The sequence below is a fragment of the Camelus dromedarius genome, chromosome 5 (genome assembly GCF_036321535.1).
Source record: "Camelus dromedarius isolate mCamDro1 chromosome 5, mCamDro1.pat, whole genome shotgun sequence".
In the NCBI taxonomy this organism is placed as follows: Eukaryota; Metazoa; Chordata; class Mammalia; order Artiodactyla; family Camelidae; genus Camelus; species Camelus dromedarius.
The window spans coordinates 15,729,048-15,754,125 of record NC_087440.1 but is presented as its reverse complement, the minus strand read 5'-3'; the positions used below and the strand labels follow the sequence as shown (position 1 = coordinate 15,754,125).

General features: G+C 34.7%; 2 protein-coding genes and 1 long non-coding RNA gene across 6 annotated transcripts in view; 1 reads left to right on the top strand and 2 right to left on the bottom strand.

The window, feature by feature from the left end:
* Positions 1-6,837, bottom strand: part of FAM227B (family with sequence similarity 227 member B) — a 31,609-nt gene extending 24,772 nt beyond the window's left edge. The window contains exons 1-4 of the mRNA XM_064486358.1: positions 6,799-6,837; positions 5,843-6,074; positions 4,468-4,535; positions 253-288 (exon numbers count right to left, since the gene is read on the bottom strand). Coding sequence (XP_064342428.1) covers positions 253-288; positions 4,468-4,535; positions 5,843-6,074; positions 6,799-6,837 — 375 coding nt within the window. The remainder of the gene's footprint in view (positions 1-252; positions 289-4,467; positions 4,536-5,842; positions 6,075-6,798) is intronic.
* A 1,469-nt stretch (positions 6,838-8,306) lies between these two features.
* On the bottom strand, positions 8,307-21,339 carry LOC135321274 (uncharacterized). The gene is made up of 3 exons (XR_010380852.1): positions 21,204-21,339; positions 10,361-10,487; positions 8,307-8,340 (listed from the first exon to the last, which is right to left on the bottom strand). It is a non-coding gene; the product is annotated as an uncharacterized LOC135321274 (long non-coding RNA).
* A 93-nt stretch (positions 21,340-21,432) lies between these two features.
* DTWD1 (DTW domain containing 1) overlaps positions 21,433-25,078 on the top strand; it is a 62,083-nt gene continuing 58,437 nt past the window's right edge. For 3 of the 4 annotated variants that reach the window (XR_010380851.1, XM_064485617.1, XM_010998485.3), the window contains exon 1: positions 21,509-21,613. The gene's annotated coding sequence lies outside the window, so the exon portion shown is untranslated. Of the gene's footprint in view, positions 21,614-25,078 lie in introns of all 4 variants that reach the window. The other variant, XM_010998505.3, reaches the window with a different exon arrangement.

Below are 25,078 nucleotides of genomic sequence, written 5' to 3'. Positions count from 1 at the left end.
AGCCAAATCCAAAAGTAAAACAATACCATATTTCAGAACTAATTTTGATATAACTCAAATTATCAAGAATTTTAGCTAGACTACATCTAAAGAAATGAACTAGGCACAAAGAGACAGCTTCTGTACTTGTCCCCAACTCTCTCTCCTGGGGCCCCTATCTATATTTATAGCTACATCTACATTATTATAAACATTCTTTTATTGCCACAATACTTTTAATACACAATCTTGTAAAACAGAAATTTTAAATACCTCTATATCCTTCTTCGTTTCCATTTCATCTGAAAGCTGGAAGACATTTAAAATAAAATTTTTAAAATTCTAAATTTAAGAATTTTTATATTTTGTAACTTTGTTAACTTGTGTGTGTGTGTGTGTGTGTGTGTGTGTGTGTGTGTGTGTGTGTGTGTGTGTGTCTCCTACTGAGGCCTAAATGCTGTTGCTGTATTAGTTGCTGGTAATACAAAGATGTTCCTTGCCTTCAAGTTAGTCAGAGTTCAAGAGGGGAATCAGACACATACACAAACAAAACACAAAGAGGTGAGAACTATAACAGAAAGATAAACCACTTACTGCAGGTTGGGTTCACTGGGAATCAGACTGTGCAGTGGAATTCAGTGTTCAGAATGTTTACTGGAGTGCCTTTGGGATCAATATCTATAGAAGGCAAGGGGAAGGGCAAGATCAGGGAGATGGAAAAGTCAGCTATGATTCCAGTCTAACAGCCCTGACCCTAAGAAAAGCTCCGGAACTGAAAGGACCCATAGTAGTCATCCTGCACTGGGTTGAAATAGCTAGGCATTTGTTTCCTAGTTGATTAGTCATTATATGTGGGTGGCTCCTGAATGGGCACGTCCTTGGGAGAGGAAGTTCTCTCTAGGTGAGGGAATCCTTGAAGGGGCTATAGCTGAAAGGTGCCCCCATCAGCACTCTCAGCAGTAGGGCAACAGATCAAATTCCTTGAAGGGGAATGTGTGTGGCACATCTCTGTGTCCACCATACTACTTCTGTACGGAGAATAAGAAGCCTTCCACATAAATCAGTTTTTGATCATCTAGACATATTAATACATTAATACATTTCTGCCAAAATACATAAGCTTTATACACATATGCACACATTACACACATACATATATTATAGAAGAGATGACATAGGAAACAAATTTGAAAAGATGATTACTGATTGCTAAATGAAAGAGGATCACATTATTGGCAATTTAAAAAATGTGCCAAGGGATAAGAGAAGGAAAGTGAGATCGATTATGATAAGAAAGAAGGCTGTGCACTTGAGAGCTACAGAATATAATTGGTCAGTAAAGATGGGATCAGATTTAGAAAGATGTTAATGTTAATCTCAATATCCTGGCTTTATTTTGCAGAAAGCAAAGGAACACTGGAAGTTTTCAATGAGCCGAGTAATAGTAGTAACACAAAACTAGTTTTTGGTCATACAACCTGGAAAAGATACTGTAACACAAATATAAATAATACATGTTAAAATCCTTATAAAAATCCAATAAAAAATTTAGTAATAAAATTATTATTTAAACTTTTTAGTATAATTCATCTAAAGTTCATTTCAATAGATCCTGTAAAGTCATCTGATAAAATTCAACATACAGAATTTTTGAAATTCTTTTGAAAGTTAATAGAGAAATTATAAAGAGTAATGTAACAACCAGTGTTCCTGTATTCCAACATAAAATGGATTACTGTAGACATTTTAATATTTGCTTAAGACTATTTCTTACGATAAAATATGAAGTTTATGTATAACAAAATATGAAGCTCAGGTCCCCTTTTACCGGGATTTCTAGTTCCTTTTCCGTGTTCCCCTCTGAGATAGTGACCATCATTTGCTTGTATCCCCTCAATTCCATTAAAATATTTTTACGTATATATGTATACATATAAAGACTATACAGACTTCTGGTATATTTTTATAATTTAAAGAAAATATTTCAACTGTACAAATTATTTGGTAACTTGCTTTTTTTCACTCAATATTATGTTTTGACAGTCGCCAAGTTGTTATTTATGGGAACTTTTAACTTCCACACAGCTTTCCTAGCAACCTACCTAATCCCTTGGCGAAATATAAATAATAAAGCATTAAAAGTTCACAGGAAACTTTTGCCAAAAGTCAAAAACAAATGATGTCCCTATATTCAACAAATTATTTATAGACTAAAAAGAGACATGAAGCTAAATGACTCATTTTCTGAGGTTTGTATAATTTTGATAACCAAAAAAGATAATCATATATTATCATACATAGATGTAAACATCCAAATAGCAAAGCAAATCCACTAATGCATTAAAAAAAATATATCCTAATATAAGAATGGTTTGACCTTCTGAAAAGCTATTAATGTAATCGGCCACATTCACAGATGAAAGACTGAAAGCAGCTTCTATTACCATCACAGCCGATTATTTTCCTCTCCATTTCAAACCATGGAGATTATTTAGTTTTTGAGCACAGTGACACCTATATTCAAATCTAATCTATATTTAATCTACATCTATATCTACATCCATACATCTTTAATAAACTAGAAATAAAAAATTTCTTTGATCTGAAAAAAACCAGCTATCTAAATATTCAAAATTATACTTAATAGCAAAGTACTCACATTCTTTCTGAGTCACAGACAAGATGAGAAATGCTAACATTGTTGAATAATATATCTATACCAATAATAATCTCCTATATATGAACAATAAACCATTGAATGACATAATGGAAAAATAATCTCATTGACATTAGTAATAAAAATTGAAGATGCCCAGGAATAAATTTAACAGGGAATGTGTAGAACTTCTATGAAGAAAACCACACATTCACTCACATGTGGAATATAAAAAAACAAACAAAAAACACCCCGAATAAATGAACAAACCAAACCAAAGGAAAAACTAACACACAGATATAGAGAACAGAGTAGTGGTTAACACAGGAGAAGAGGTAGCAGGGAAGGCTAAACGAGTAGAGGGGATCAACTGTATGGTGACGGATGGAATCTATATTTTGGTGGTGAACATGTTGTAGGGTATACAGAAGCAGAAATATAATGTTGTACACATGAAACTCATGTAGTACTATAAACCAATGTTACCCCAAAAATAAATTTTTAAAAGCACCCACAAGTTTACTGATAGACCTAATAAGATTCTTAATGTTTTATACCCTTACACAAAAATAAATATTAGATGAATTAAAGAATTTAACACACAAAAATCAATCTGTAAGAACAATATAAGAGAACACAGGTGAACATATATATGATATTGTAATGAAGAAAGCCTTCTTAAATATTATGGCACTAAAGGCAGAAAATTTCAGTAGAAAATTATAGATCCATGAAAATATAAAATTTTATATAACAAAAAATACTTTGGGTTAAAAGGCAACAAAAAAGTAGTATGTATAACATATTACTGAGAAAGATTAATAGTTTTACTTAGAAATAAAAAATAGCTAAAAAATGGCCAAAGTTCATAAACGGGCAATTTACAATAATAGAAACACAAAAGCTAATGTAAAAAATCAATTTCATTAGTAAAACATACACAACTGATAACATTTATGCCTATCAATTTGCAAGCATTAAAAATTTAAGATTAAATGTTGACAAGGGAATGAGTAAGAGATCAATCACAAACTCTACTGTTACAAATATAAATTGGTGCCACTTTCTGGAGAACAATTTGGCCATGTGATTTTCACATTTTTCCCCCATGTGGTTCTGCTTCTGAAATGTATCTTAAGAAAAATTTTCACTCCAACTATGTTTACATCAGCTTTGTAAATAATGAATAATGAAAACTAACCTAAATGTCCCAACAAAAGGGCTATTACATTAGTTTATTTTTTAAATGGTGTAGAAGAATATATAATGATGAAAATTCCATAAAACATTAAACGAAATTTAAAAGACAACATTTAAGGAAGTAAATGGACAAGTTGTGGCACTTCAAGTCCTTATAGCTTTTACATTATATAATTTTAGAATGTATTAAAGTACTAAGTTTCTGAAAGTAATTCAAAAGCCTATTATAAAATTGTAAGCCAACTCTGAGTTTTTTTTTAGTTGACAAAGTAATTCTATAGTCAATCAAAAATATTTTTTTTTCTAAAAGAAGAAGATTGATATGGGACCTGTACCACTAAACATAAGATGTTAAAATTATTAAATAACCAGAGGATGTAATATAAGTCTTCAAATAACTTGGAGAGTGTCAAATGCCAACACTCCAATACTGAGTGTGTGAAGACGAATTTAAATCCAGTTATTTTAAAAACAGTGATAAATAGATAGATGATAGAAGACTAAGAGGAAAAATTTTTTTAATGTTATCAGTGCTTATCTATGAAATTACAATGATTGTCTATGAAATTACAATGATTATATTTTTCTGTGAAAATGTAGTTTCTCAAGGAAGATGAAAACAAATACCATACCACTATCTTCTTTGTCTTATGGTATTTCCTTAGAAATGCCCTGTATCGTTCCAATTTTCCATGGGAACCTTTAAAAAAATGAGAATTCACAACATATAAATATACTATCCTTTAAAATAGAAAAAAATAAATACTTTAAGCAAATTATATATAAAACTATTCAATAAGATCAACCAGCTATTTTGATAAGTGTAATGCTAGACACAGTCTTAGTTGAATAAATAATTATATCTCCTGTCTCTTCTTATTTTTTAGAAATGTCATGTTCCAACTCATATGTCTTTAGTACTTACTCCTTTATCTAAAGTTTTACCTTAATCCCTTCCTACTGAACAAGCCCATGTTTTTCAAATAGCACAGCCACTTATATTTGGTTGATTCATGGTCAGCTTAAGTTCAATAAAGTGCAGTACTTTGGAGCATGGCCCAGTGAAAGACTACAGGGGGCTCTGAAGTCATGTAACCTAGAGTCCAAGCTCTGATATTTACATACTGAGGACAATGAATATATGAAAAAATATTTTTTAAAAGTTCACACTTGCTCTCTTTCCCTGTATGTTTATATAGACACATAACATGTGTATGTATTTACCTTGTATAATTTCAAAAATTTTTTAAATTAAAATAAAAAATTATGAGTATTTTAACAGTAGTGAGTTAATAGTATTATATTTAAATACATTCTCAGATTTTGAAAATGCAAGGTCCATAGAAGGATATTAAATAGCTAAGTAATATAACTAATTAAATTTAATACACAGAAAATACTTAACAGGTACAACCAACATCATTTTTAAGACTTATATACGACAAGTCTGCCCATTAAATCAAAAATAATGCATGAATTACCAGTAGTATCTAAAACTACTCTGAAAGTGTTAATAAATACAATGAAAGGTTACATAAATACTGAAAAGTAGTAAAAATTATCATTACTTGCAGATATACTTTTCCCTCAGCCTGCATTTATTCAATACTGATTGCCAAGTACTTCCTTCAAACTAATTTAGCTCACGTACGTCAACTCTCACTCCTTCCACTTTGGGTTTTTAGGTGTATCTGCTTTTATATACTGATTCTTACGGACTTGCTTGTCTCTGGTACCAACACCAGTCAATGCATCCTGTTTCCCTGATATTTGGCTACCTCCGCTCCAGTTTCACAAAGTTCACAACTCTTTTAGACTTTGTCCTAGAAACACTTTCTTTCAATCCAAGTGTTCATGTTCAACTAAAAATCCGTATTGGACCGTTTTGAAATAAAGGAATTTTTTTTAAAAAAAACTTATGTTTCTGTTTTTAGGTATCTTAATAACAGGATTTCATTCTTCACACACAACTGACAATTACATTACTCATATAAAAATAAGGTTTACTTGTCTTGTGAGTTACGCTGCTCCACTCAAATATTGCAGAGGCACAGTTTTTCAAAAGAATTGAACACTCTGCTAATCTTGACTCCATGGCCATGGCTGCATCATCTATTTGAGGGACATTTTCCCACAAATGTGTATAAATTGAAGTAAATGAACTATCTTCTTTTATTTTCTTCAGACTGTATAACAATTTATCATTATCCCCACAATGGATTTCCTTTGGCCAATGATCCTGCAAAAAATGTGAGAGAATAAAATTTATATCATTTTTAATAAATTTAAATTAGCAGAGTTCAAAAAGCAATGAGCTAGAATTAAGATTTAATTCCAGTGTTATTTTTCATTAATGTGTTTTTTAAAAATTTATGAAACAACCATAAATTGTTGAAGTTTCAAATGCTTTACAAAAATCTTTTTTCTGAGTCATTTTAAAATAAGCTGCTTATTTGACTAATGCCCCCATCATCCTTGAACACTTTAGCATTTATTTCCTAAAAACAGAAACATTTTCCTACAGAACCAAAATATAACCATCACAATCAGGAAATTGGTATTGCTACATTGTTCTTTTCTAATCCTCTGGCTTTACTCCAGTTTCATCAGCTACACCAATCATGCTCTTTATAGCAAAAGTTCCTCTATGTAATTAAAACCATGAGTTCATACTGATACCACCAAATTCCAATTTCGATTATCTAGTTTTCTCTCTTTCCATATTATACTTACCAGCTCCAACAGTGAAAAACCTAGTTGCCATTCTCTTTAGTATATGTACTTATTTGATCCATCTTTTCAAGTAACCCATCTCTCCTAACCACTGCCAGACTCTTCTCTGCTTGGATGCCCTTCTCATCCTGCTTAGGCTCTGACACCCAATGCCAGGCTGCCTATTCTTCAGGGACATCCCCCTGGCCCTTGACTTGTGCTCTGACTTCCCATAGGATGCCACAGCCTACTTCTCCACTTCCCTGAACCACCTCCTCATCCCTGGCCATACGCAAATACCGTCCTCATCCCAACATGTGTGGTGTCACATGGTTACCTTCCCCACCATGGTTAAGTTCAGGAAGTCCGCTCTGGGCAACCACAGCAGCACATACTCCTCCCCCCTGCCAATGTAGATGCTGCCTTATTTTGGCCGCCAAATGGCTTTAGGACTACATTGTTCAGGAAGGGAAGGAGAAGAAGGAAAGGGATGAAAAGAAAGGGAAATGAAGGGAAAGAGAATCACAACATTAATATTTATCAATCTAAATCCAATATTTTTTAATATAATAGTTTAATAACAAAACAAAGAAAGATGCTGACGTAATTAAAGGTCTGTGAATAACAGAATGCTTTCTGAAATAGTAGGAAACTTTCACAGGATGAAACTCTTTAAAAGGAATTTGGGTAAGATATTCTGGGAATTTAGCTCAACAGGAATACAGTTCAAGTCTGCAGATGAAGAATTTTAAACCTGCCTTGTTCTATTCCACTTCCATATTTCCTCCTTTAAATGTTTCCTAAACCCATTGTGCTCTTACATGTAACAGGTACCTGAATAATACCCAACTTTTAATGCTGGAAAACTTTCTTAGAGGGATCTAGGTCCCTCTGTCATTTTGCAAAAGAAGAATATTACTTAGATACATAAGTGCCCTCTCTCAAATTCTACAAACATTTATCTTGAACAAAACACATAACCACCTGGGGAAGTTGTCCAGCATTAAAACCTGGAAATCTCAGAAAAATAAGATATGATCACAGGATTCAGTCCCTGGAGCCAAATATTGTCAAATTAGAACAACAGCCAGATATTAAACATGTTATGGGTCATGTGGTGCTATTGTTACGGGAGCTGGGAAAGTGGGAAGAGGCTAAAATAGAAATGAATTTCAAAAGATTTTACAGTATGCACAGAGCTTTATAAAGACGTATCCTTTATGTCAGACTTGAGGTATCATAATTCTTGCTCAACGTATTGAACTTCAAGATATTGAATAAAGTATCCTGAAATTCTACCAGCCTGATTAGACTGTTTTCTCTACTTTAAACAGTGAGATACATGTAATTAGTCTATGAATGATAAAAATTAAGATGCTTATCCTTTTAATGCTTATCTCTTGCATTTAATTTTCTAAAATGACTGCCTAAGTGATAATCAGAAAAAAAAATAAGTAATTTAGAAATTTAAAAAATTACATTTAAGGAGATGGATGAATGAGTGGTAGCACTTAAAGTCTTTATAGCTTTAACATATAATTTTAGGATGTATTTTTGAAGACTAAGTTTCTAAAAGTAATTCAAGCCTATTATAGTTCTAATCAAACTCAGGGTTTTTTTTTTTTATTGACAAAGTAATTCTATAGGCAATCAAAAAGAATTGTTATTTTTCCCTAAAGAAAAAGGACTGATATGTGCACCAGTGGTGCAGTTCCTATAAAACAGGCTATTCTACTTACCCAGTTTTGTAACTTTAAAAACTCTTCAATGCTCTTTGGGGGTTCTTGTATTTTCTGATAAAGGAAAATCAATATTGTTCATTAACATAATTTCAGATTATTTCTATGACGCTTACATACAAATCTAAGTACAGTATGATACTGGACTTAAGTTATAATTTTCAGAGCTATAGGATATTGTAAAAAATATTCACTGTGTAAAGGGACAGAGATCAATGTTTAAATTCTGAGCCTCCAAACCAAATTCTGTGAAAGGCCTCCCCCTCAGACACTGCTCCTGGTGAAAAGCTCCACATGAAACTTGCTGAATGTCCTCATTCCCAAGTACAAGAAGGGCTCCAAGATATTTTGGGCTATTTTGGATGGTGTCTACAGCAAGTTCAGAGCCAGTAACATAATAGCATGCTCCTCCTGCTTCATGAAGTATTTAAAAAGCCACACTAGTGACCGGGTGAAAACAGCTTAAATCTTTGGAGGTAACTTAAATCTTTGAATGTTTCAGTATAATAAGTAATAACCCCATTTTTGTTAGCAGTTTCTTTGTAAGTTGAAAATGTCTTCTTTCATTAGACAGATTAATTTTAGTTGAGACATCTTGCGATTCCTTGCCTTAGAGACTGGGTACACATTCTTCCTTCTGCTTGGAGGGCTCCCTTGTCCCAAACCCTCTCCCTCCAATCCATTCTTGGCTATTCAACTCTTATTTCAAATATCGCATTAAAAGTCACATTTTCTAGGAAGCCTTCCTTGACCCACCAAAAGATTCTCTATGGTAACAACAGCAAATTGCATCTCTATGATGATAGAAACTGTAGTGTCATCACTGCTGGAGTGTCAACATCTCATACAATGGCTGGCCAATGGTCAGTGCATAAGCACTGAAGAGTGCATAAATTAATGAATAAATGACTAGATGAATGTCAAAGAAATGTGTAGGTATTTTAAAAAATAATAAAGCCTTTTCTAGAGAATGAAAAACCAGTGAGAAGTAGGCAGAAATAACAGGAACTCAGAATATCCTAATATAATACCTGAATGTTCTGATGATATGTTTGAAAAGACTATATTACATTTAAATGTACTAAGCCATATTTCACATCAATAGATAAACCCATTAAAATTACAAAATCACAAGGCCATGTTTTATAAAAATACTACACATTTGAAGTTTAATAGAATATTTCACTGTCTTAGTATCATTTAAAATATATGATAAATATAAATATATACAGATAACACAATAAAAAATAAAGGGCATATGTGACAATCATTATAAAAATAAGTACACAGAAGCAAAGATGCATAGAGCTGTCAAGAAATTTTATGGAAAACATAGGACTCTAGGGCTAGTCAGATTGAGAAGAGTAAGACATAAGAGACATGGTGTGCACAGAATGCTTAGAGGGAAAAAGATATTCACAATATAATGTCTTCAGGGATAGTGGGTATAGCAGCTTGGCCAGAAGGAAGCTATCAATATATTTTGAAATGCACAAAATGTAACAGAGCCTGATTAATATTTAAATGTTACATTTTCCCCCCTTGTAATGGCTGTCAAACCACTTCTAGGAGAAAGCACTAAAAATACCCACATTTCAATTAAAGGGAATTAGAAAAATGAATTAGGGAAGTGAAACTTGCACAGGAAGGTTCCAGCTAACTTCAGTATAAATCCCAAAGTTCTTTAGGGGGAAAGTTTAAAGGAGGTGAGGCATAAATTAAACACACTTACCACCTTGATAGGATGTAGAAAGATGCAAAACACCTATGCTTCCATGATAACAAGAAAATCTGGACCAAATGAAAACCTTACTTTTCTATGGGGTTAGTGAAAAGTGGTGGATGCCAGTAAGCAAGACCAGCTTCATAATTTGTGACAGTGCAGAGTCCCTTGCTCAAAAAATAAGAACTTTAAAATGGTAACATCAGACTACTAAACCTTCTCATCACAAGGCCCTGTGCAGTGGCACAACTTGCAAGCCCATGAAGATGCCCTCCCTGGAAGCCTTAATGACCTGAAATCCAGAGATAAACATCTTTACAAGTGAGTATAAAGCTGTGGTAGCTTCCTTACCTGACAGTGAGCTCTGAGCATCCACTGAGGCAAGTGTTGGCCTGCCATGGGGCAGTAACTTTGACGAGATGAAGAGAAATCAGCTGGGCTTCAAGTGTCAGCATGAGCTGGGGGAACAAACTGGAGTCTGAAAGACACCCAAATGAAAAAATAAATGACTCGACCAAACAATCCCTTTCCCGGTCCCCACACCTTACTTCTTAATTTTGTCAAAAAAGTAGTAGTATTGGAGGGGCTGGAAAGATACAAAACTTATATAAACCAACACATTCTTATAGTACTTGGATTCCAGAAGCCATGACAACGTCTAAGGTGAACCAAAAATATCTAAAACTTAATCCCACACTTGTCCAAATCAACACTGACAAGATATAAGAGGTGGCTATGAAGAGGGAGAGTGATTGGGTTAATCACAGATGAACTCAATCTAATTAAAGCTGCAGCCAACCCTAAAGCTCAATTTGAATCTAGGAGAATTTTTTTTTTTTTTAAATCAGCCTCTCAAAGTGGTAAGGACAGAAAAAGGCTTGTGTTCTCAAAACTAAAACAAATTAAACTTCAGCCTCCACAGTTTTTTCCACGTAATATCTAACACACAACACAACAATTTGAAGACATACAAAGAAGGGAAATGGGACCCATAATCAAGAGAAAATACAGTCAATACAAACGAATTCACTGAGAATCCAGTTATTGTAATTAGCATCAAGGACTTAAAAGTAATACTATAAATACACTAAAGATTTTACAGTATAGGTTGGATTACAGTACACGAAGACGTTGGGTATTTCAAGACAAATAGAAATTCTAAAAAAGAAACAAATGGGAATTCTGGAGCCATGCAAAAAAGTAAACATAAGAAAACTGGTGTGTCTATATTAATACTAGACTATGTAGACTTTAAGACAAGGAGTATTATCTTAAGTATCTTAAGTATTATCTTAAGACAAGGAGAATTATTATAGTATTTATATCTATAAATAAGGTTATTTCATGTTGATAAAAGGTCAATTCATTAAGAAGTCATACCAATGCCAAATGTGTTTGTATCTAATAAAAGAGCTTCAAAATAAATGTAGCTGAAGTTGGTAAAACTAAAGGGAAATATAGGTGTTCGGCTGCACCTCACAGACCTGCAGGTCTTGTAACTGCCTAGCTGCGAGATTGAAGAAAGAGCCCGGGAACAGTGACCAAGACTTCAATGGTTTATGGATAGGGAGACTTACAAGTCCAAAGCAAAGTTCTGGAGCAACATCTCACGGTGAGCGGCATGCAGGACACTGCAGCCATGTTGCTATTCCAGGGAGAAGGAAGCTACTACCGTTTATACCGTTAATTGGCTTCAGGTTGGCTCATCAGTTACCAGGGAAACCAGTAGAGGCTGGTCCCTCACAGCCTCTCCGGTTAACAAGGCAGATGCTTCCTTTTGACAAACGAGCAGGTGGAGCCATTTTGTTCTAAGGATTAGAACAATAACTGGCTGGGGCAGGGACTGGAGAAGCAGGGAATGAACAAGGAGCAACAGAACAGCCATCTTGAGGGGCCCAATGATGCAACAGGCAAAACCACAGTTATAGCTGGAGATGTTAACACATCTCAGTAATTGGTGAATCAAGTACACACACACACACACACACACACACACACACAAATCAGTATGGAAACAGATAAAAGAATTCTATCAAGCACCTTAACCTAACAGACATTTATAGAACAACTATACCCCACAACCACAGAATACACAATCTTTAAGTAAAGGAACATGGATGCTTCACCAAGATGGACCTATGCTGGACCATAAGACAAATCTCAAAAATTTCAAATGAAATCACTCGGAGCTTGTTCTCTGACCACAATATAAAACAGTAGCAAAAATGTCGAGAAAATCCTTAAATATTAAATAATCCACTTCTAAATAAAATATAGCTCAAGAGGAAATAAGAAGAAAAATTAGAAAATTTTCTAACTGAATGGTAATGAAAGATAATGAAAACACAACAAATCAAAATTTGTGGGATGCACCTAAGCTATACTTAGAAGAAAACATAGTGCTTAGGAAGCTTAAACACACACACACACACACAAACTGAAAAGAATGAAAAAGTAAGTAGAAAAAGGAATAAAAAAGATATAAGCAGAAATCAATGGAATAAAAAATATGAAAACAGTAGAGAAATTAACAAACTGACAGTTGGTATTTTAAAAGATGAAAAAACAAGATAAACCCATAGTAGATGTAAATTTTGAAAATCAGAGAAAAATATAAATGACCTATGTCAGGAATTAGGGGGGGTATCATTAGGGATCCTACACACATTAAATGACTAAAGGGTGTATAATTCAAAATTTTATTTCAATGAATTTGACAACCTAAATGAAATGGAAAAATCCTTAAAAACAACAATCCTTAAAAAAAAACAACAAAAATGAAGAAGGTGATACAGTAACTTTCAAAAACAGAGGAGGAGTGAATACTTCCAAAATCATTTTTACAAAGCTTATAACTTTGATAATAAAATCTGACAAGAATGTTACAAAGAAGAAAATTATAAGACCAAATATCCCTCAAGAACATAGATACAAGAATCTTTAACAAATTACTAGCAACTAGAAGCCAGTCAGGTATAAAAAGGATATACTATGCTCACATGCAGTTTATTCCAGGAATTTCAAAATCAGTTATAATAATTTTATATTGTCTTTAATATATCATCACTGTTGAGTGGGATTCAAACCTATGAGATTTGTGGTAATCTTTAACGTCTGAATTTTTGAATTCTACATAATTGATTGTTTAAGGCTGACTTTTAGTCATAATAATAACTTTAAGACTTCAGTGGTTTATGGATAGGGAGTCTTACAAGTCCAAAGACATATTATTGTAAATATTCATAATAAGACATATTATTCTAAAGATTCATGGAACATTTGAGCATAAATATTTTACATTTAGGTATTTTAACTTCAAACCTAGTATTTTCAAAACACAATTCATGATTATCCCTTGAAACACAAGTCCTTATTCAATAAATCTTGCTCTTATTTTTAATAGCAGGGATTTCACAATCATCCAGGTTTGCAGTCCGAATTATCTTAGACTCTTCCTTCTCCTTCATTATCTCCTATATCCATTCTGTCATCACAATTCCTTTAAAAAATATCTTTAATTATGCCTTACTTTATGGCTCCAGTATTACTATAATAATCAGTTATATTTATGGCTTGTTTTTTCCAAGTCATATGTGCAACATATTTGTGTTTCTTAATCTTTTTTATTAAACACATATACAGTAAATTGCACAGATCTTAAGTGTATGGACTGACTTTTTTTTAAAACAAATCTGTACATCCATATAGCCAATGCACAAATCAAGATATAAGTAAAGCAAGCCAGAAAGAGAAAGAAAAATACCATATAATATCATTCATATGTGGAATCTAAAAAAAAAAAAGAAAGAAAGAAAGAAAAAGAAACAAGAGGACACTAATGAACTCATCTACAAAACAGAAACAGATTCACAGACATAGTAAACAATCTTATGGTTACCAGGGGAAAGGGGATGGGAAGGGATAAATATGGGAGTTTGAGATTTGCAAAGGTTAACCACTATATATAAAAATAGATAAAAAACCAAATTTCTTCTGTATAGCACAGGGAACTATATTCAATATCTTGTATATCTTTAATAAAAAAGACTATGAAAATATAGGTGTATATATTTGCTTGCATAATGCATGACTGGGACATTGTACTGTGAATTGACACAGTAACTGACTATACTTAAATTTAAAAAAAAGATATAGAACATTACCAGTAACCCAGAGTAACCTCTTGCTCCTTTCCAATCATTTGCCTCCCAAATATAAGTAGGACTCTGGCTTCTACCTCTCCAGATAGGTTTTGCTTATTTTTGAACTTCATTTGAATGGAACAATCAACATGTACACTTTCTGCCTTCCTTCACTTGACATTATATTTGTAAGATTCATCTACAAACTGTTTGTTGTTTTCTATAGTTAATGTTTTTTCTTTGTTGTATAATATTCTATTTTATAACATATACCAGAGTGTACTTAATTCATTCTACTTTTGATGGACATTTGAGTTACTTTCCATTTGTGTAAATTATGTTGTGTATTATCAAATCAAGATAATATGAATTATTTTTAATGTCTTTGGTAGACTTGACATAGAACTGGGAGTGGGATTGCTGGGTCAGCTTTAGTAGATATTGTCAAACAGTTTTCCAAAGTGGCTGTTCCTATTTTTCCTCTGAACAGAAGTATATGAAAGTTCCAGTAACTCCACATTCTTACTAAAGAATGTAGTATTCTTTAGTACTGTTGTATATTTAGTACTGTCAATACTTTTAAATGAAGGAATTCTGGTGGGCATGTAATGGTATTCTGCAATTTTAATTTGCATTGCCTTGAAAATGATGTTAATCAATTTTTCACAAACTCATTGGCAATTCGGATACCTATATTTGTGAAGCAAATGTTCGAGTCTTTTGCTCATTTTTTCTTAGGGTATTGGTATTTTTAATTGATTTTACTGATATTGATTTGTTGGTATTGTTATTGTTTTTTAATTGATATGATGTAGATCTTTTATTAGAGAGGACAAAATAGTGTGCACTATTTTAATGATTTTTTATTATGCTACTTTAATTTTAATGAATTATTTTATTTATGCATTTTAAAATCTTATTTAAGAAATTTTTACCTACCCCAAAGTAAAAAAAGATGGCCTTCTAAATGTCAAACTTCTTCACTTTCACATTTAAGTCTGCGATCTACATTGAATCTGGAATTTTGTATTTTAGGTGAGATAATAAACTGAGGTTTTTTTTTTTTCCCCATATGGATTTCCAGTTGATCCAGAACCAATTACTTTAAAAGACTGCATTTTCTGCTATGTTTCAGTACCACTTAGCCATAAATTCAAGTGACTATGGATGTCAGAATGTAGGTCTGTTTCTGGACACTCAGTTCTGCTACTTTGGCCTAATTTTCTGTCCTTTTGACAATATCATACAGTTTCAATTACTGATCCTTTACAATAAATCTTAATGTGTTATAATTTACATACTCCAGCTTTGTCTTCCTCTTTGAGTTGATCATCATTATTTTTATCCTCTACCTTTCCCTGTAAATTTTAGGAATCAGATTGTCAAATTCTGCAAAAACCTACTGGAATTTTGATTGGAATTAGATGACATAGATTGATCAACTTGAATAACTCACATCTATATGATGTTAAATCTCTGAATCCATGAAAATAGTATATTTCTCCATTTATTTAGATCTTTTAAAATTTCCTTTACTACTGTTTGCTAGTTCTCTGTATAGAGATCCTGGACAATCTTTAATTAGATTCACCTCAGGGTACTTGATAATTTTTGTTCCTACTGTATGGCATTTTTTAAATGTTTAAACTACTAATGGTATTTTAAAACATGTCCTTTTCTATTGTTTCTTACTAGTAAATAGAAATAGAAATGATTTTTCTATTTAAATCAACTTTACTGAGGTATAATTTACTTACTACATAATTACTATGTAAATAAGTTACCATTTTAAGTGACAGTTCAAAGAATTTTGAAAAATTCATATATCCATGTAACCTCCACTGCAGTTAAAATGTGTAACATTTAGATCACTCCCCCAAATGATTCCTTGTGCTACTTTACAGTCAGTCCTCCCAACTCCATGCAAATATATCCCACCACTGACAAGAGGCAACACTGATCTGCTTTAACTATAGACTAGTTAACTATAGATTAGTTTTGCCTGGTGGAGAATTTCTTAAGAATGGAATCATAACATTATGTACTCTTTTCTATCTGGCTCCTTTTGCTCAACATAAGATTTCTGAGAAATATCCAAGATCACTGCATATTATTGCTGAGTAGTATTCCATTGTGTATGTGTATGTATATTGGAGCGTTTAAAGATTTGAGTTATTATGGGAAAAAGCTGCTAGGAAAATTGCATACAAGCCTGTGGATACATTTTAACTTCTCTTAGGTGGCTACCAAAGGTAAATACCTTATGACAATGAAAGACATTGAACTTGCAACGAAAAATCTCACAAAGAAAACTCTAGAACCAAATGGCTTCACAAGTAAATTCTATCAAAGATTTAAGGAAGAAATCCCACCAATCTTACATATACTCTTGTAGAAAATAAAGGAGAAGGGAACACATTCTAAACACTTTTATCTTTGTTCTCCTATATGTAATATGTCTTTTTCCTTGGGTTGCTTTTAAAATATTCTCTTTATCACTGGTTTTCAGCAGTCAGTGGGGTTGCTCTCTCCCTCCCTCTCTTCTCCTCCCTCCTCTGGGCCTTCCTTTCTTAATTCTATTTGGGTTTGCTGAATTTCTGAATCTGTTCATTTACAGTTTTCATCAATTTGGATGATTACCCATCAATATTTATTCAAAAATTTTTTTCTTCTGCCCATCTTTCCTTCCGGGATTCCAATTGCATCTATGTTAGATAGCTTGAGATGGTCCTACAAGTCACTGAGGCTGCTGGAATTTTTTTTCCAACCTTTTTCCTCTATATTTCAATTTGGATAATTAATGCTATTAAGTGCATCCAGTGAAGTCTTCATTTTAGACACTCTATTCACTCCACCCCACCCCTGATGGCTCCTATGTTGAAGCCCTAACCCCCAATATGAATATGTTTGTAGATGGAGTCTTCAGAGAGGAAATTAAGGTTAAATGAGGTCATTAGGGTGGGACCCTAATCTGATAAGAGTCTTGTCCTTATAAGAAGAGGAAGAGTCACCAGAGAAAACTTTCTCTCCGTGCATGCACAAAGACCATATGACACAGTGAGAAGGCAAGACATCTATAAGCCAGAGAGGTCTCACCAGAAATCAACCCTGACAGCACCTTGATCTTGGACTTTAGGCCTTGACAACTATGAAAAAAATAAATTTATGTTGTTTAAGTCTGTGGTATTTTAGTATGGCAGCTAGAGCAGACTAATACAGATGCAATTTCTCAAAACTGATATAGAATAATTCAAATTGTCTAATTCCTTCTATATAAGTTTTGGCAAATTGTGTTTTTCAAGGGAAATAGAAAATATCCAATACTTTTACATAAATAGTTGTTCTTAATATCTCCTTACCTTTACCATCAGTAGGATGTTTCCTTTCTCATTCCTGATATTTGTATTTTGAGTTTTCTCTTTTTATTTGATCAGTCTATCTAAGGGCTTAGCAATTTTATTAACCTTTTCAAAGAACCAATTTTGGCCTTGTTGCTTTTCTCCAGTGCACATTTGTTTTCAATTTCATTTATTTCTGCTCTTATCTTCCTTAGTGTTTTTTAGTCTACAGATGTTTGAGAATTTCCCAATGAAAAATCTGATCCTCTTATGAATTCACATTCACATTATATCACTTATTCTTCAATATGAACAGAAGTCCAAGGCTACCTAGATATTTAAGGAACTAATGTAAAATTTCAAAGAAGATAAAAATAAAAACATAGAAATCCAAACAAATAACTGAAAATAAAATCTGAGTGAATATAAACAATATGGGGGAACAGAAGAAAACTTTTAAAACATTCTAAGATTCTTAGATATGATAATGCACCTCTGAAATCCAAACAGCATTTTATGAGGTAATAGATAAAAAAAAAAGTAAAGTCCAAATATAACAGTATAAATTAATTATTCAACAAAAAGCTTATGGGGGAAAAAAGCTGAATAATCTTTTAGAAACTATAATAAAATTGTTAAAGAAAAGAATCAGAGGAAAAAAGAATTTAGACAATTATTCCAGGAAAACAGTTTTCAATGTAAAAATTTAAATATAGATAGCCCAACAATTAAGTGTGTGGCATGTTTCAGATGTGCAAGCTGGTTAAAAAAAAATCACCATTTCTCCCTGTATTAGTTTCATACCGCTGCTGTAACAAATAACCACAAACTTAGTTGCTTAAAGTGACCCAGGTTTATCTATCTCGCAGTTCTGGAGGTCAGAAGCCTGAAATGGGTCTGCAGCGCTATATAACTTCTGGAGGATCTAGGGGAGAATGTTTCCTTGCCTTTTCCAGCTTCTAGGAGGCACCTACATTACTCTGTTCCTTAATTCCTTCCTCCAACCTCAAAGCCAGTAGTGTGCCATCATTCTCCTCTCTGATCTCTTATTTCCCTCTTATAGGGATGTTTGTGATTATGTTGGGCCCACCCAGATAATCCAGTAATTTCCTCATTTCAGGATCCTTAACTTAATCACATTTGCAAGGTTCCTTTTGCCATATAAGAAAACATATTCATAGGATCTAGAGATTAGGACGTGAACATCTTGGGGGTGGGGGTGCATTCATTATGCTGTCTACAACACTCCCATTTACGTTTTCTCAGGAAGCTACTAGACGATATGTTTCATAAATACAGATGATTAAACAAAGAAAAAGGAAACAAGGGATCCAACACAGGAGAGCAGTATTGGATTAGTAAAAGCAACCAATACTGAATGAACTACGGGTTGCAGTGCTCTAGAGGAAATGTCTGTAGGGAAAAAAACAAATCTGCAAGATTAATTGATGTGTTTGTGATGTTTCATCACTTTGGCAGAGTTTCTAAGGACAGATTATTAACAAGTACATAAAAATATGGCAATTACTAAGACAAAGCAAGGTAAAAGATTGTTGTAAAAGTTAACGTGATTTCAGGGTTGAATCATATTTATAAACGTTAATTTAACAAAGCCTGTAATATTACCATACTGAAAGATGAGGGGATAAGAAGATTGTATGTGGGGACAGAGAGAGAAAGAATGTTCACACACTTGGGGGTGGTGTTAGAAAAGTTTTACTATTGGCTTCCATAGAAGCAAGTCAATGGATAATGTCTAATGTCAAAAAATCAAGAAATTTCAGTATATTTTAACATATGGAGTAAATAACAAAAGAAATATTGAAAATATTTGAAAGAATTCTCCTTTTGAGAGAAGAAGTGAGATAGAGTGGAAGGGTTGCGGACAACAGGGTTTTGGTTAAAAACCTAGAATGTGGCAAACTGTTATTGCTCACCAATATGTGTATGTTTCTCTACATTTCTCAGACTCCCTTGAAGTTAAAGTGGGGACCTACATTAAATTTAGTCCACTAAACTAAATTAAATAGAGTCCACTCAATTCTGGCTAATTGGATGTGGGCAAAGTGATATTTGCCAATTTTAGGGCTGACCTCTATAACTTTTTGTGGGATTCACCATGCTTTCTTTCTTGTCAGGGAAGTTGTGGACCCCAAGTTGTAGAAGAGAGTAGAACCACTAAGAATAAAAAGAAATCTACATCTTTGAGTCTAACATTTCATCTGACAAGTAACATCCACAATAGATTTCTTGTAAGAAATAAAAGTTTACTGTATTAAACCACTGAACTTTTGTGACAGCAGTAAATTCAGTGTTGTTTTTTTTTAAAAAACAGTCGCAAATTCTTTGACAATCTTTTGAGATGTAGCATCTATATCCCATCTCCTAAAATCTGGACATGCCTTGAGACTCACTTATAGTCAAAAGAATGTGAGAAAAGTGACACTATCTTACTTTTTGGGTGTAGGCCAGAAAAGAACTTATTCATTGCAACAGCTGACTTTGGAGCACTGGGCCCAAGCTAAGACGTCTGATTATCCTACTGCCATACTGTGAGGAAGCCCAGGCCACACGGGGAGGCTACACACAAGAGCTCTGCTAACATTCATAGTCTTCTCAGCTGAGTTATTAGAAAAAAGCTATCCCTCTGTGTCCTACTGAACACACAATTCATGAACACAATAAAATGGTTATTTCAAGCCACCATATTTTGGGGTTATTTATTATATACCAGTAATAACCCAATACTCACTCCAATTCTTAAATAGAATCATTTCCTTTTTAATGTGTGCACTTGAACTAAAGTAGTCTAAAAAAAAAATAAGGGTGTCAATTACTTATTCTTGGCTTGGAGACTGCTATTGCTACTCATCTTTCCTCCTAAAGCAGTAGCTTTCAAACTTTTTAAAAGAGAAACATACAATAAGAAATACATTTTATAAACATGATCTAGTGAACACATCCATGCATACATATATAAGCTGAAACTCCATTATGCAATACTTAACTATTCCAAGTGCCACGCACTGATAATTTCCACACTAGACTATTTCATTTTTTAAAAAGTGTAGTTATCACTAAACAGATTTCCTTGCTTACAGATGGGACCTCCACCAGTGGGTCTCGTACAATCCCCTTGAAAAACACTACCCTAAACCATAATTATTCTTCAAGGCTTTATTGAAGTTCAGCCAATAAGCCTTCATTGACTACTCCACTCTGATCCCTTCCGAAATTCCTACAATTTATTAGTCATATTGTATTTTCTGTACTACCCATACCGTAAGCTCCTCTAGGGCAAGGTTCTGCCTTTCATCTTTCACTTGCTGAATTCAAAGTATTCAATAAATACATTGCTCAATATCTGGCCACTGTGTTTTGTAATCGCACAATTGTTAACGTGCATTCCTTCTGTTTGGATTTTCCTTGGGGTAGGGCAAGGAAAAATGGCTTAATAATCTATCCACATACTGTGCTTAACTTCGAACTGGAAAAGTGCACAAAGTAGTCTCAACTCTACATGACTGTAGTTTTAAAACAAACCAAAATATCAAGTTATATTTTTTCTAATAGCTTTCATTAATATGCAGCACACGAAATACTTCTCTTGATGTAGCCATTAAAAGTAACAGACCCAAGTTCTCACGACTAAAATATTTTGAGGACTGATACAGGGGAAAGTGTTTTGTACGAACAGCATTTTTCACAACTCACTGCAACTACACCTTGACGGTATACTTCGAGAACTGTGTCCCACTTTCGTGGCCCCGGACAGTCTCAGGAGGGAGCTGAGAGCTGGGCTGGCAGGCCGTGAGGCCCCGAGTCAAGGATCCGGGGCCTATTCCTCCATCCCGACTCTCCAGAAACACCGATCACTTGAAACGCTAAGGCGGGACTTCCCGTCTCACCCCGCCCCGCGGTCGTTCCCGCCAGTTACCTTCGCCGCGGGGCCTGCGCCGCGCCCGGCCCTAGCAACGGCCTTAGCAACGGCCGGGCTCCTCCCTCCGGTGTCGCCCGGAAAGCGCTCCGCCGAGCCAGGGGCGCGATCACGGCCGGGCGCGCGCCTCGGGCTCGGGCGGAGCGGAAGACGCGTGGAGCTGTGCGAGGACCCGCGAGCTTTGCAGGTCTGAGTCCCACTCGGGTCCCTCGTTCCCGTCGCCGCGCCTCTGTGGGGACCAGCGGTTTGACCGGCGCCTCGCGGCCGCGGGAGTGGACGCTCCTTGGCCCGGCGCTAGCGGAGGTCTTGCCGGCTGTCGCTTGTGAGCGGGGCCCAGGTCCCTGCACAGGCGCCTGAATTTTTAGGCTCTTGCGGGCCCTTTGGGAAAAGGGCACTCAAATTTTTCCTCAAAAAAAAAAAAAAAAAAAAAAAAAAAATTTCCCCCTAACAGTTATTTTCGGTGCTTTCCGCCTCAAGAGAAGTTTGTCCTGGCAAAGTTAGTCTTCTAGGAACACTATTGTTTCTTTTTTTAGCATTTGGAGTGGTTTGGGGGCATTGGTTATCACAGAAGGGGAAACTTGGTATAGTATGCCATGCAGTGTATTTAAAATAGTAAGATTATGATTACATAATAAGCAGAGAGTCAGTTCCTTATGTTTGAATTATTTCTTGGGAATGTAGGACAGGTCAGAAAGTGTATTAACACTGCATACTGCCAATTCCGGGAAGTTGGATGATAAAATCGCCGCTTGACTCAAAACCACAACGTTTTAAGAATCATTTCCGTTGGAACTCCAGTGTATCATGAAAAACTAAGTCAAGACAGTCTTTCTACCACATAGTGGGTGGTGTGTGTGTTGGGGTTGCAGGAGGAGGGGGAGCTTTTAGTCCTGAATGAAAAAGACGATACCTTGGATTTTAGAAAATGGATGTTGGACATGTACGTATGTGATCAGGTTCTTAAAATACTCTAGAAAAAGAAAAAATTGCAGTGGGTTATATCTACAACTGAATTGGTCCAAAGTAGAGGATAGAGGAGTTTCATACGATGTTCCATTGAGAAGTGAGTCAACTTACTTGTAGCTAGGAGTCTTTTCTGTTATTTTGAAAAAATAAAACAAAACAAAAAACAAAAATCTGCCAGGCTACTACTTCTGCCAGGCTGCAGATGGCCCATAAAGGTTTGCTACTTCAGTAGCAGATGCATAGTGGATGCTTCTTTTTCAGAATGGTTTTGATTTAGTTAACAAGTATTGGTTGAGTTCCTCATGCTGCGTAAGACACAGAGATAGGAGAGATCAGTAAAGAATTCTGCTCTTCAAGAACTGACTGCTAGGAGAGATACTTCACTAAAAGGTAACTCCAAATTAAAGTACGTTTTTCCATGTGAAAAACGTGGAACGGGTAATAAGTGCACAAAAGTAAACAGGTGTAACAGATTGCTGTAGGTCATCTAGAGTCCTGACTTTGGAACTAAAAATAGAGGATAATGTGCAAGGTAGAATTTGATGCAACTTGATAAGTAATTAATTTGGGGTGGAGGGAAGAGGGTAGAAGAAGTACAAAATTTGTTTTCAACCCAAGTTGCAGAGTGATGGATGCACTATCAAGGTAAAATATTTGTTAGTTCCTTAGGAATAAAGTCATTTTGTTTTTTCTTAGTAACCCCCATGACTCCACTTGTATTTCCCACACATATTTGATGTTAACAGGTGTGTTTTGCAAGTTTTGAAACATCATTTTGCAACAAATGATTTGTACACATTAGAGGCCAGCTGTTGGTTAGGTCAGGACAGATACCCTGGTCATATGGTTTTAGAGACCTTTGGAGGGAGCTACCATCACTTAGAACTGCAGTCCTCTTTTGTGTAGCCATCTCAGCCGTAGGTGAGAGTGTGTAAGTTAGGCAAGGGGAGAACTATAGACATTTCCCTTTCACTGTCTCAAAGTATCTGTGTTTGTATTTGCGGAGGAAGGACATTTTATATAAGGCTTTGCTAGTATTCATTTAGTTACATAGACAGAAGGTCAGGTGAAATAAAGGGGGATATTTCTGAGGCATCTCAGGAGGTGTGCACTTTAAGACTCTAGAAAAACTCACCGGTAGTTTCCCATTGAATGTCAGGCAACCACACTGACTTTTATGACATCCCTGGGAACTGCATCCTTCCCCACTATGCCTGGGCATTGTGGTGCAAACCCCTAAATAGCTACTGGAATACTCAGGGAAATGGAGTCAGGTTGAATCAGTCCAGTCCAGTTTCCTTTTAGGGTGAGTCCCATGATCTGAATAACTCAAGACTATTACAGCCTAAAAATCTTTGTAAGAACCTCAGGCAACACCAGAAAAAAAAACCAAACCAAGATGATTTAGGTGACAATTGGCTTCCTAAGTACAGTGATGAGACCTCTATTGGCTTGTGAAAGTTGACCTTTTGTTGGCCAACAGAGGGTTTGTAGCTCCAGTTTCTGGAAGCTAATAGGATCTTTTGCCAGACTTTAAAGGCTGCTCCTAACCTTAGAATGAATTTTTGATCTTAGCCAGGTTTTCTTTACCTGGATTTGTAGTGAATTCTAGACATCTGCAAACCACCTGAAATTGTGTGCAAAACATTGCGTCTGCAGTGCGATTTCTAGAGATAAGTTCCAAGACTCATGCAATCAATCTTAAAAGCATCTGAGCCTCAAGAACAGGTGGCAGCTTAATATGCTGCACTTTCCTACTCATTGAGGGCATATTGACAAAGAAAAAAGCCATTTTTAGGTAGATGGTTTAGAGTGGAGGTCGGAAATAAATAATGTTTTCCATTTATGAGGCAAAAAGAAGAGATTGGACCATCATCCTCAAATATCACTTTCTCTGAGCAACCAAAATGTAAATCTTCCTAATCAGTACACATCAGAAATATTTATTGTGTTTGGGTAAATTTGGCAAATATATTTTACTTTTTCTTTTTTTTTTCTTTGCATCTATTTGGGTCTCAGGCTCCCTGGGATTTACAATCTATAAAAAGCTCCTGATGACTAATAAATTAGTATCACTAACTTCTTGTTAGTAAATTATGTTGTATATTATGTTCCACTGGACTCTTTGTTCACTTTCTGTTTGGGAGACCACAGAAAGTTTCCTGTTGCAGTCATAGTGTTTCCCCTGTCAGTGTTTATACTCAGAGTGCCTGGAGCCTCATAGTTAAACACCACAGTGCCATAAGACTTTAGAATAGGAGAATCATTTTACAGCTTTGGAATGCATATCAAATCAAAAGGGCCCCGCTCTCATTTCTCCCTCGAAACATATTGTGCTTACAGAGTATTTGAATAACAGTTTTGGCAGCCACCATCCTTATTTGAAGGCAATATTTAAGTGGGAAAGTTATTTTACTACTTTATCTCTAGAACTGAAGACTGAATAGTGTATAGTTTTGAAAAGCAGTATGAAATCTCAGAGTGGGTGAACATTGATGTTATCCTGTAAAATTTTAACATTTATAAGATTACACTTTAATCTTTATAAGCATATATTTCACCTTTTGGGATATTTTACAAATTATAATTGGTAATGGATGCCTCTCATTTTAATGAATGTTTCGTTGTATTTAATGTGTGTTTTAATTTAATTTGGCAAGGAATATATCTTTTAGAACATAACCAA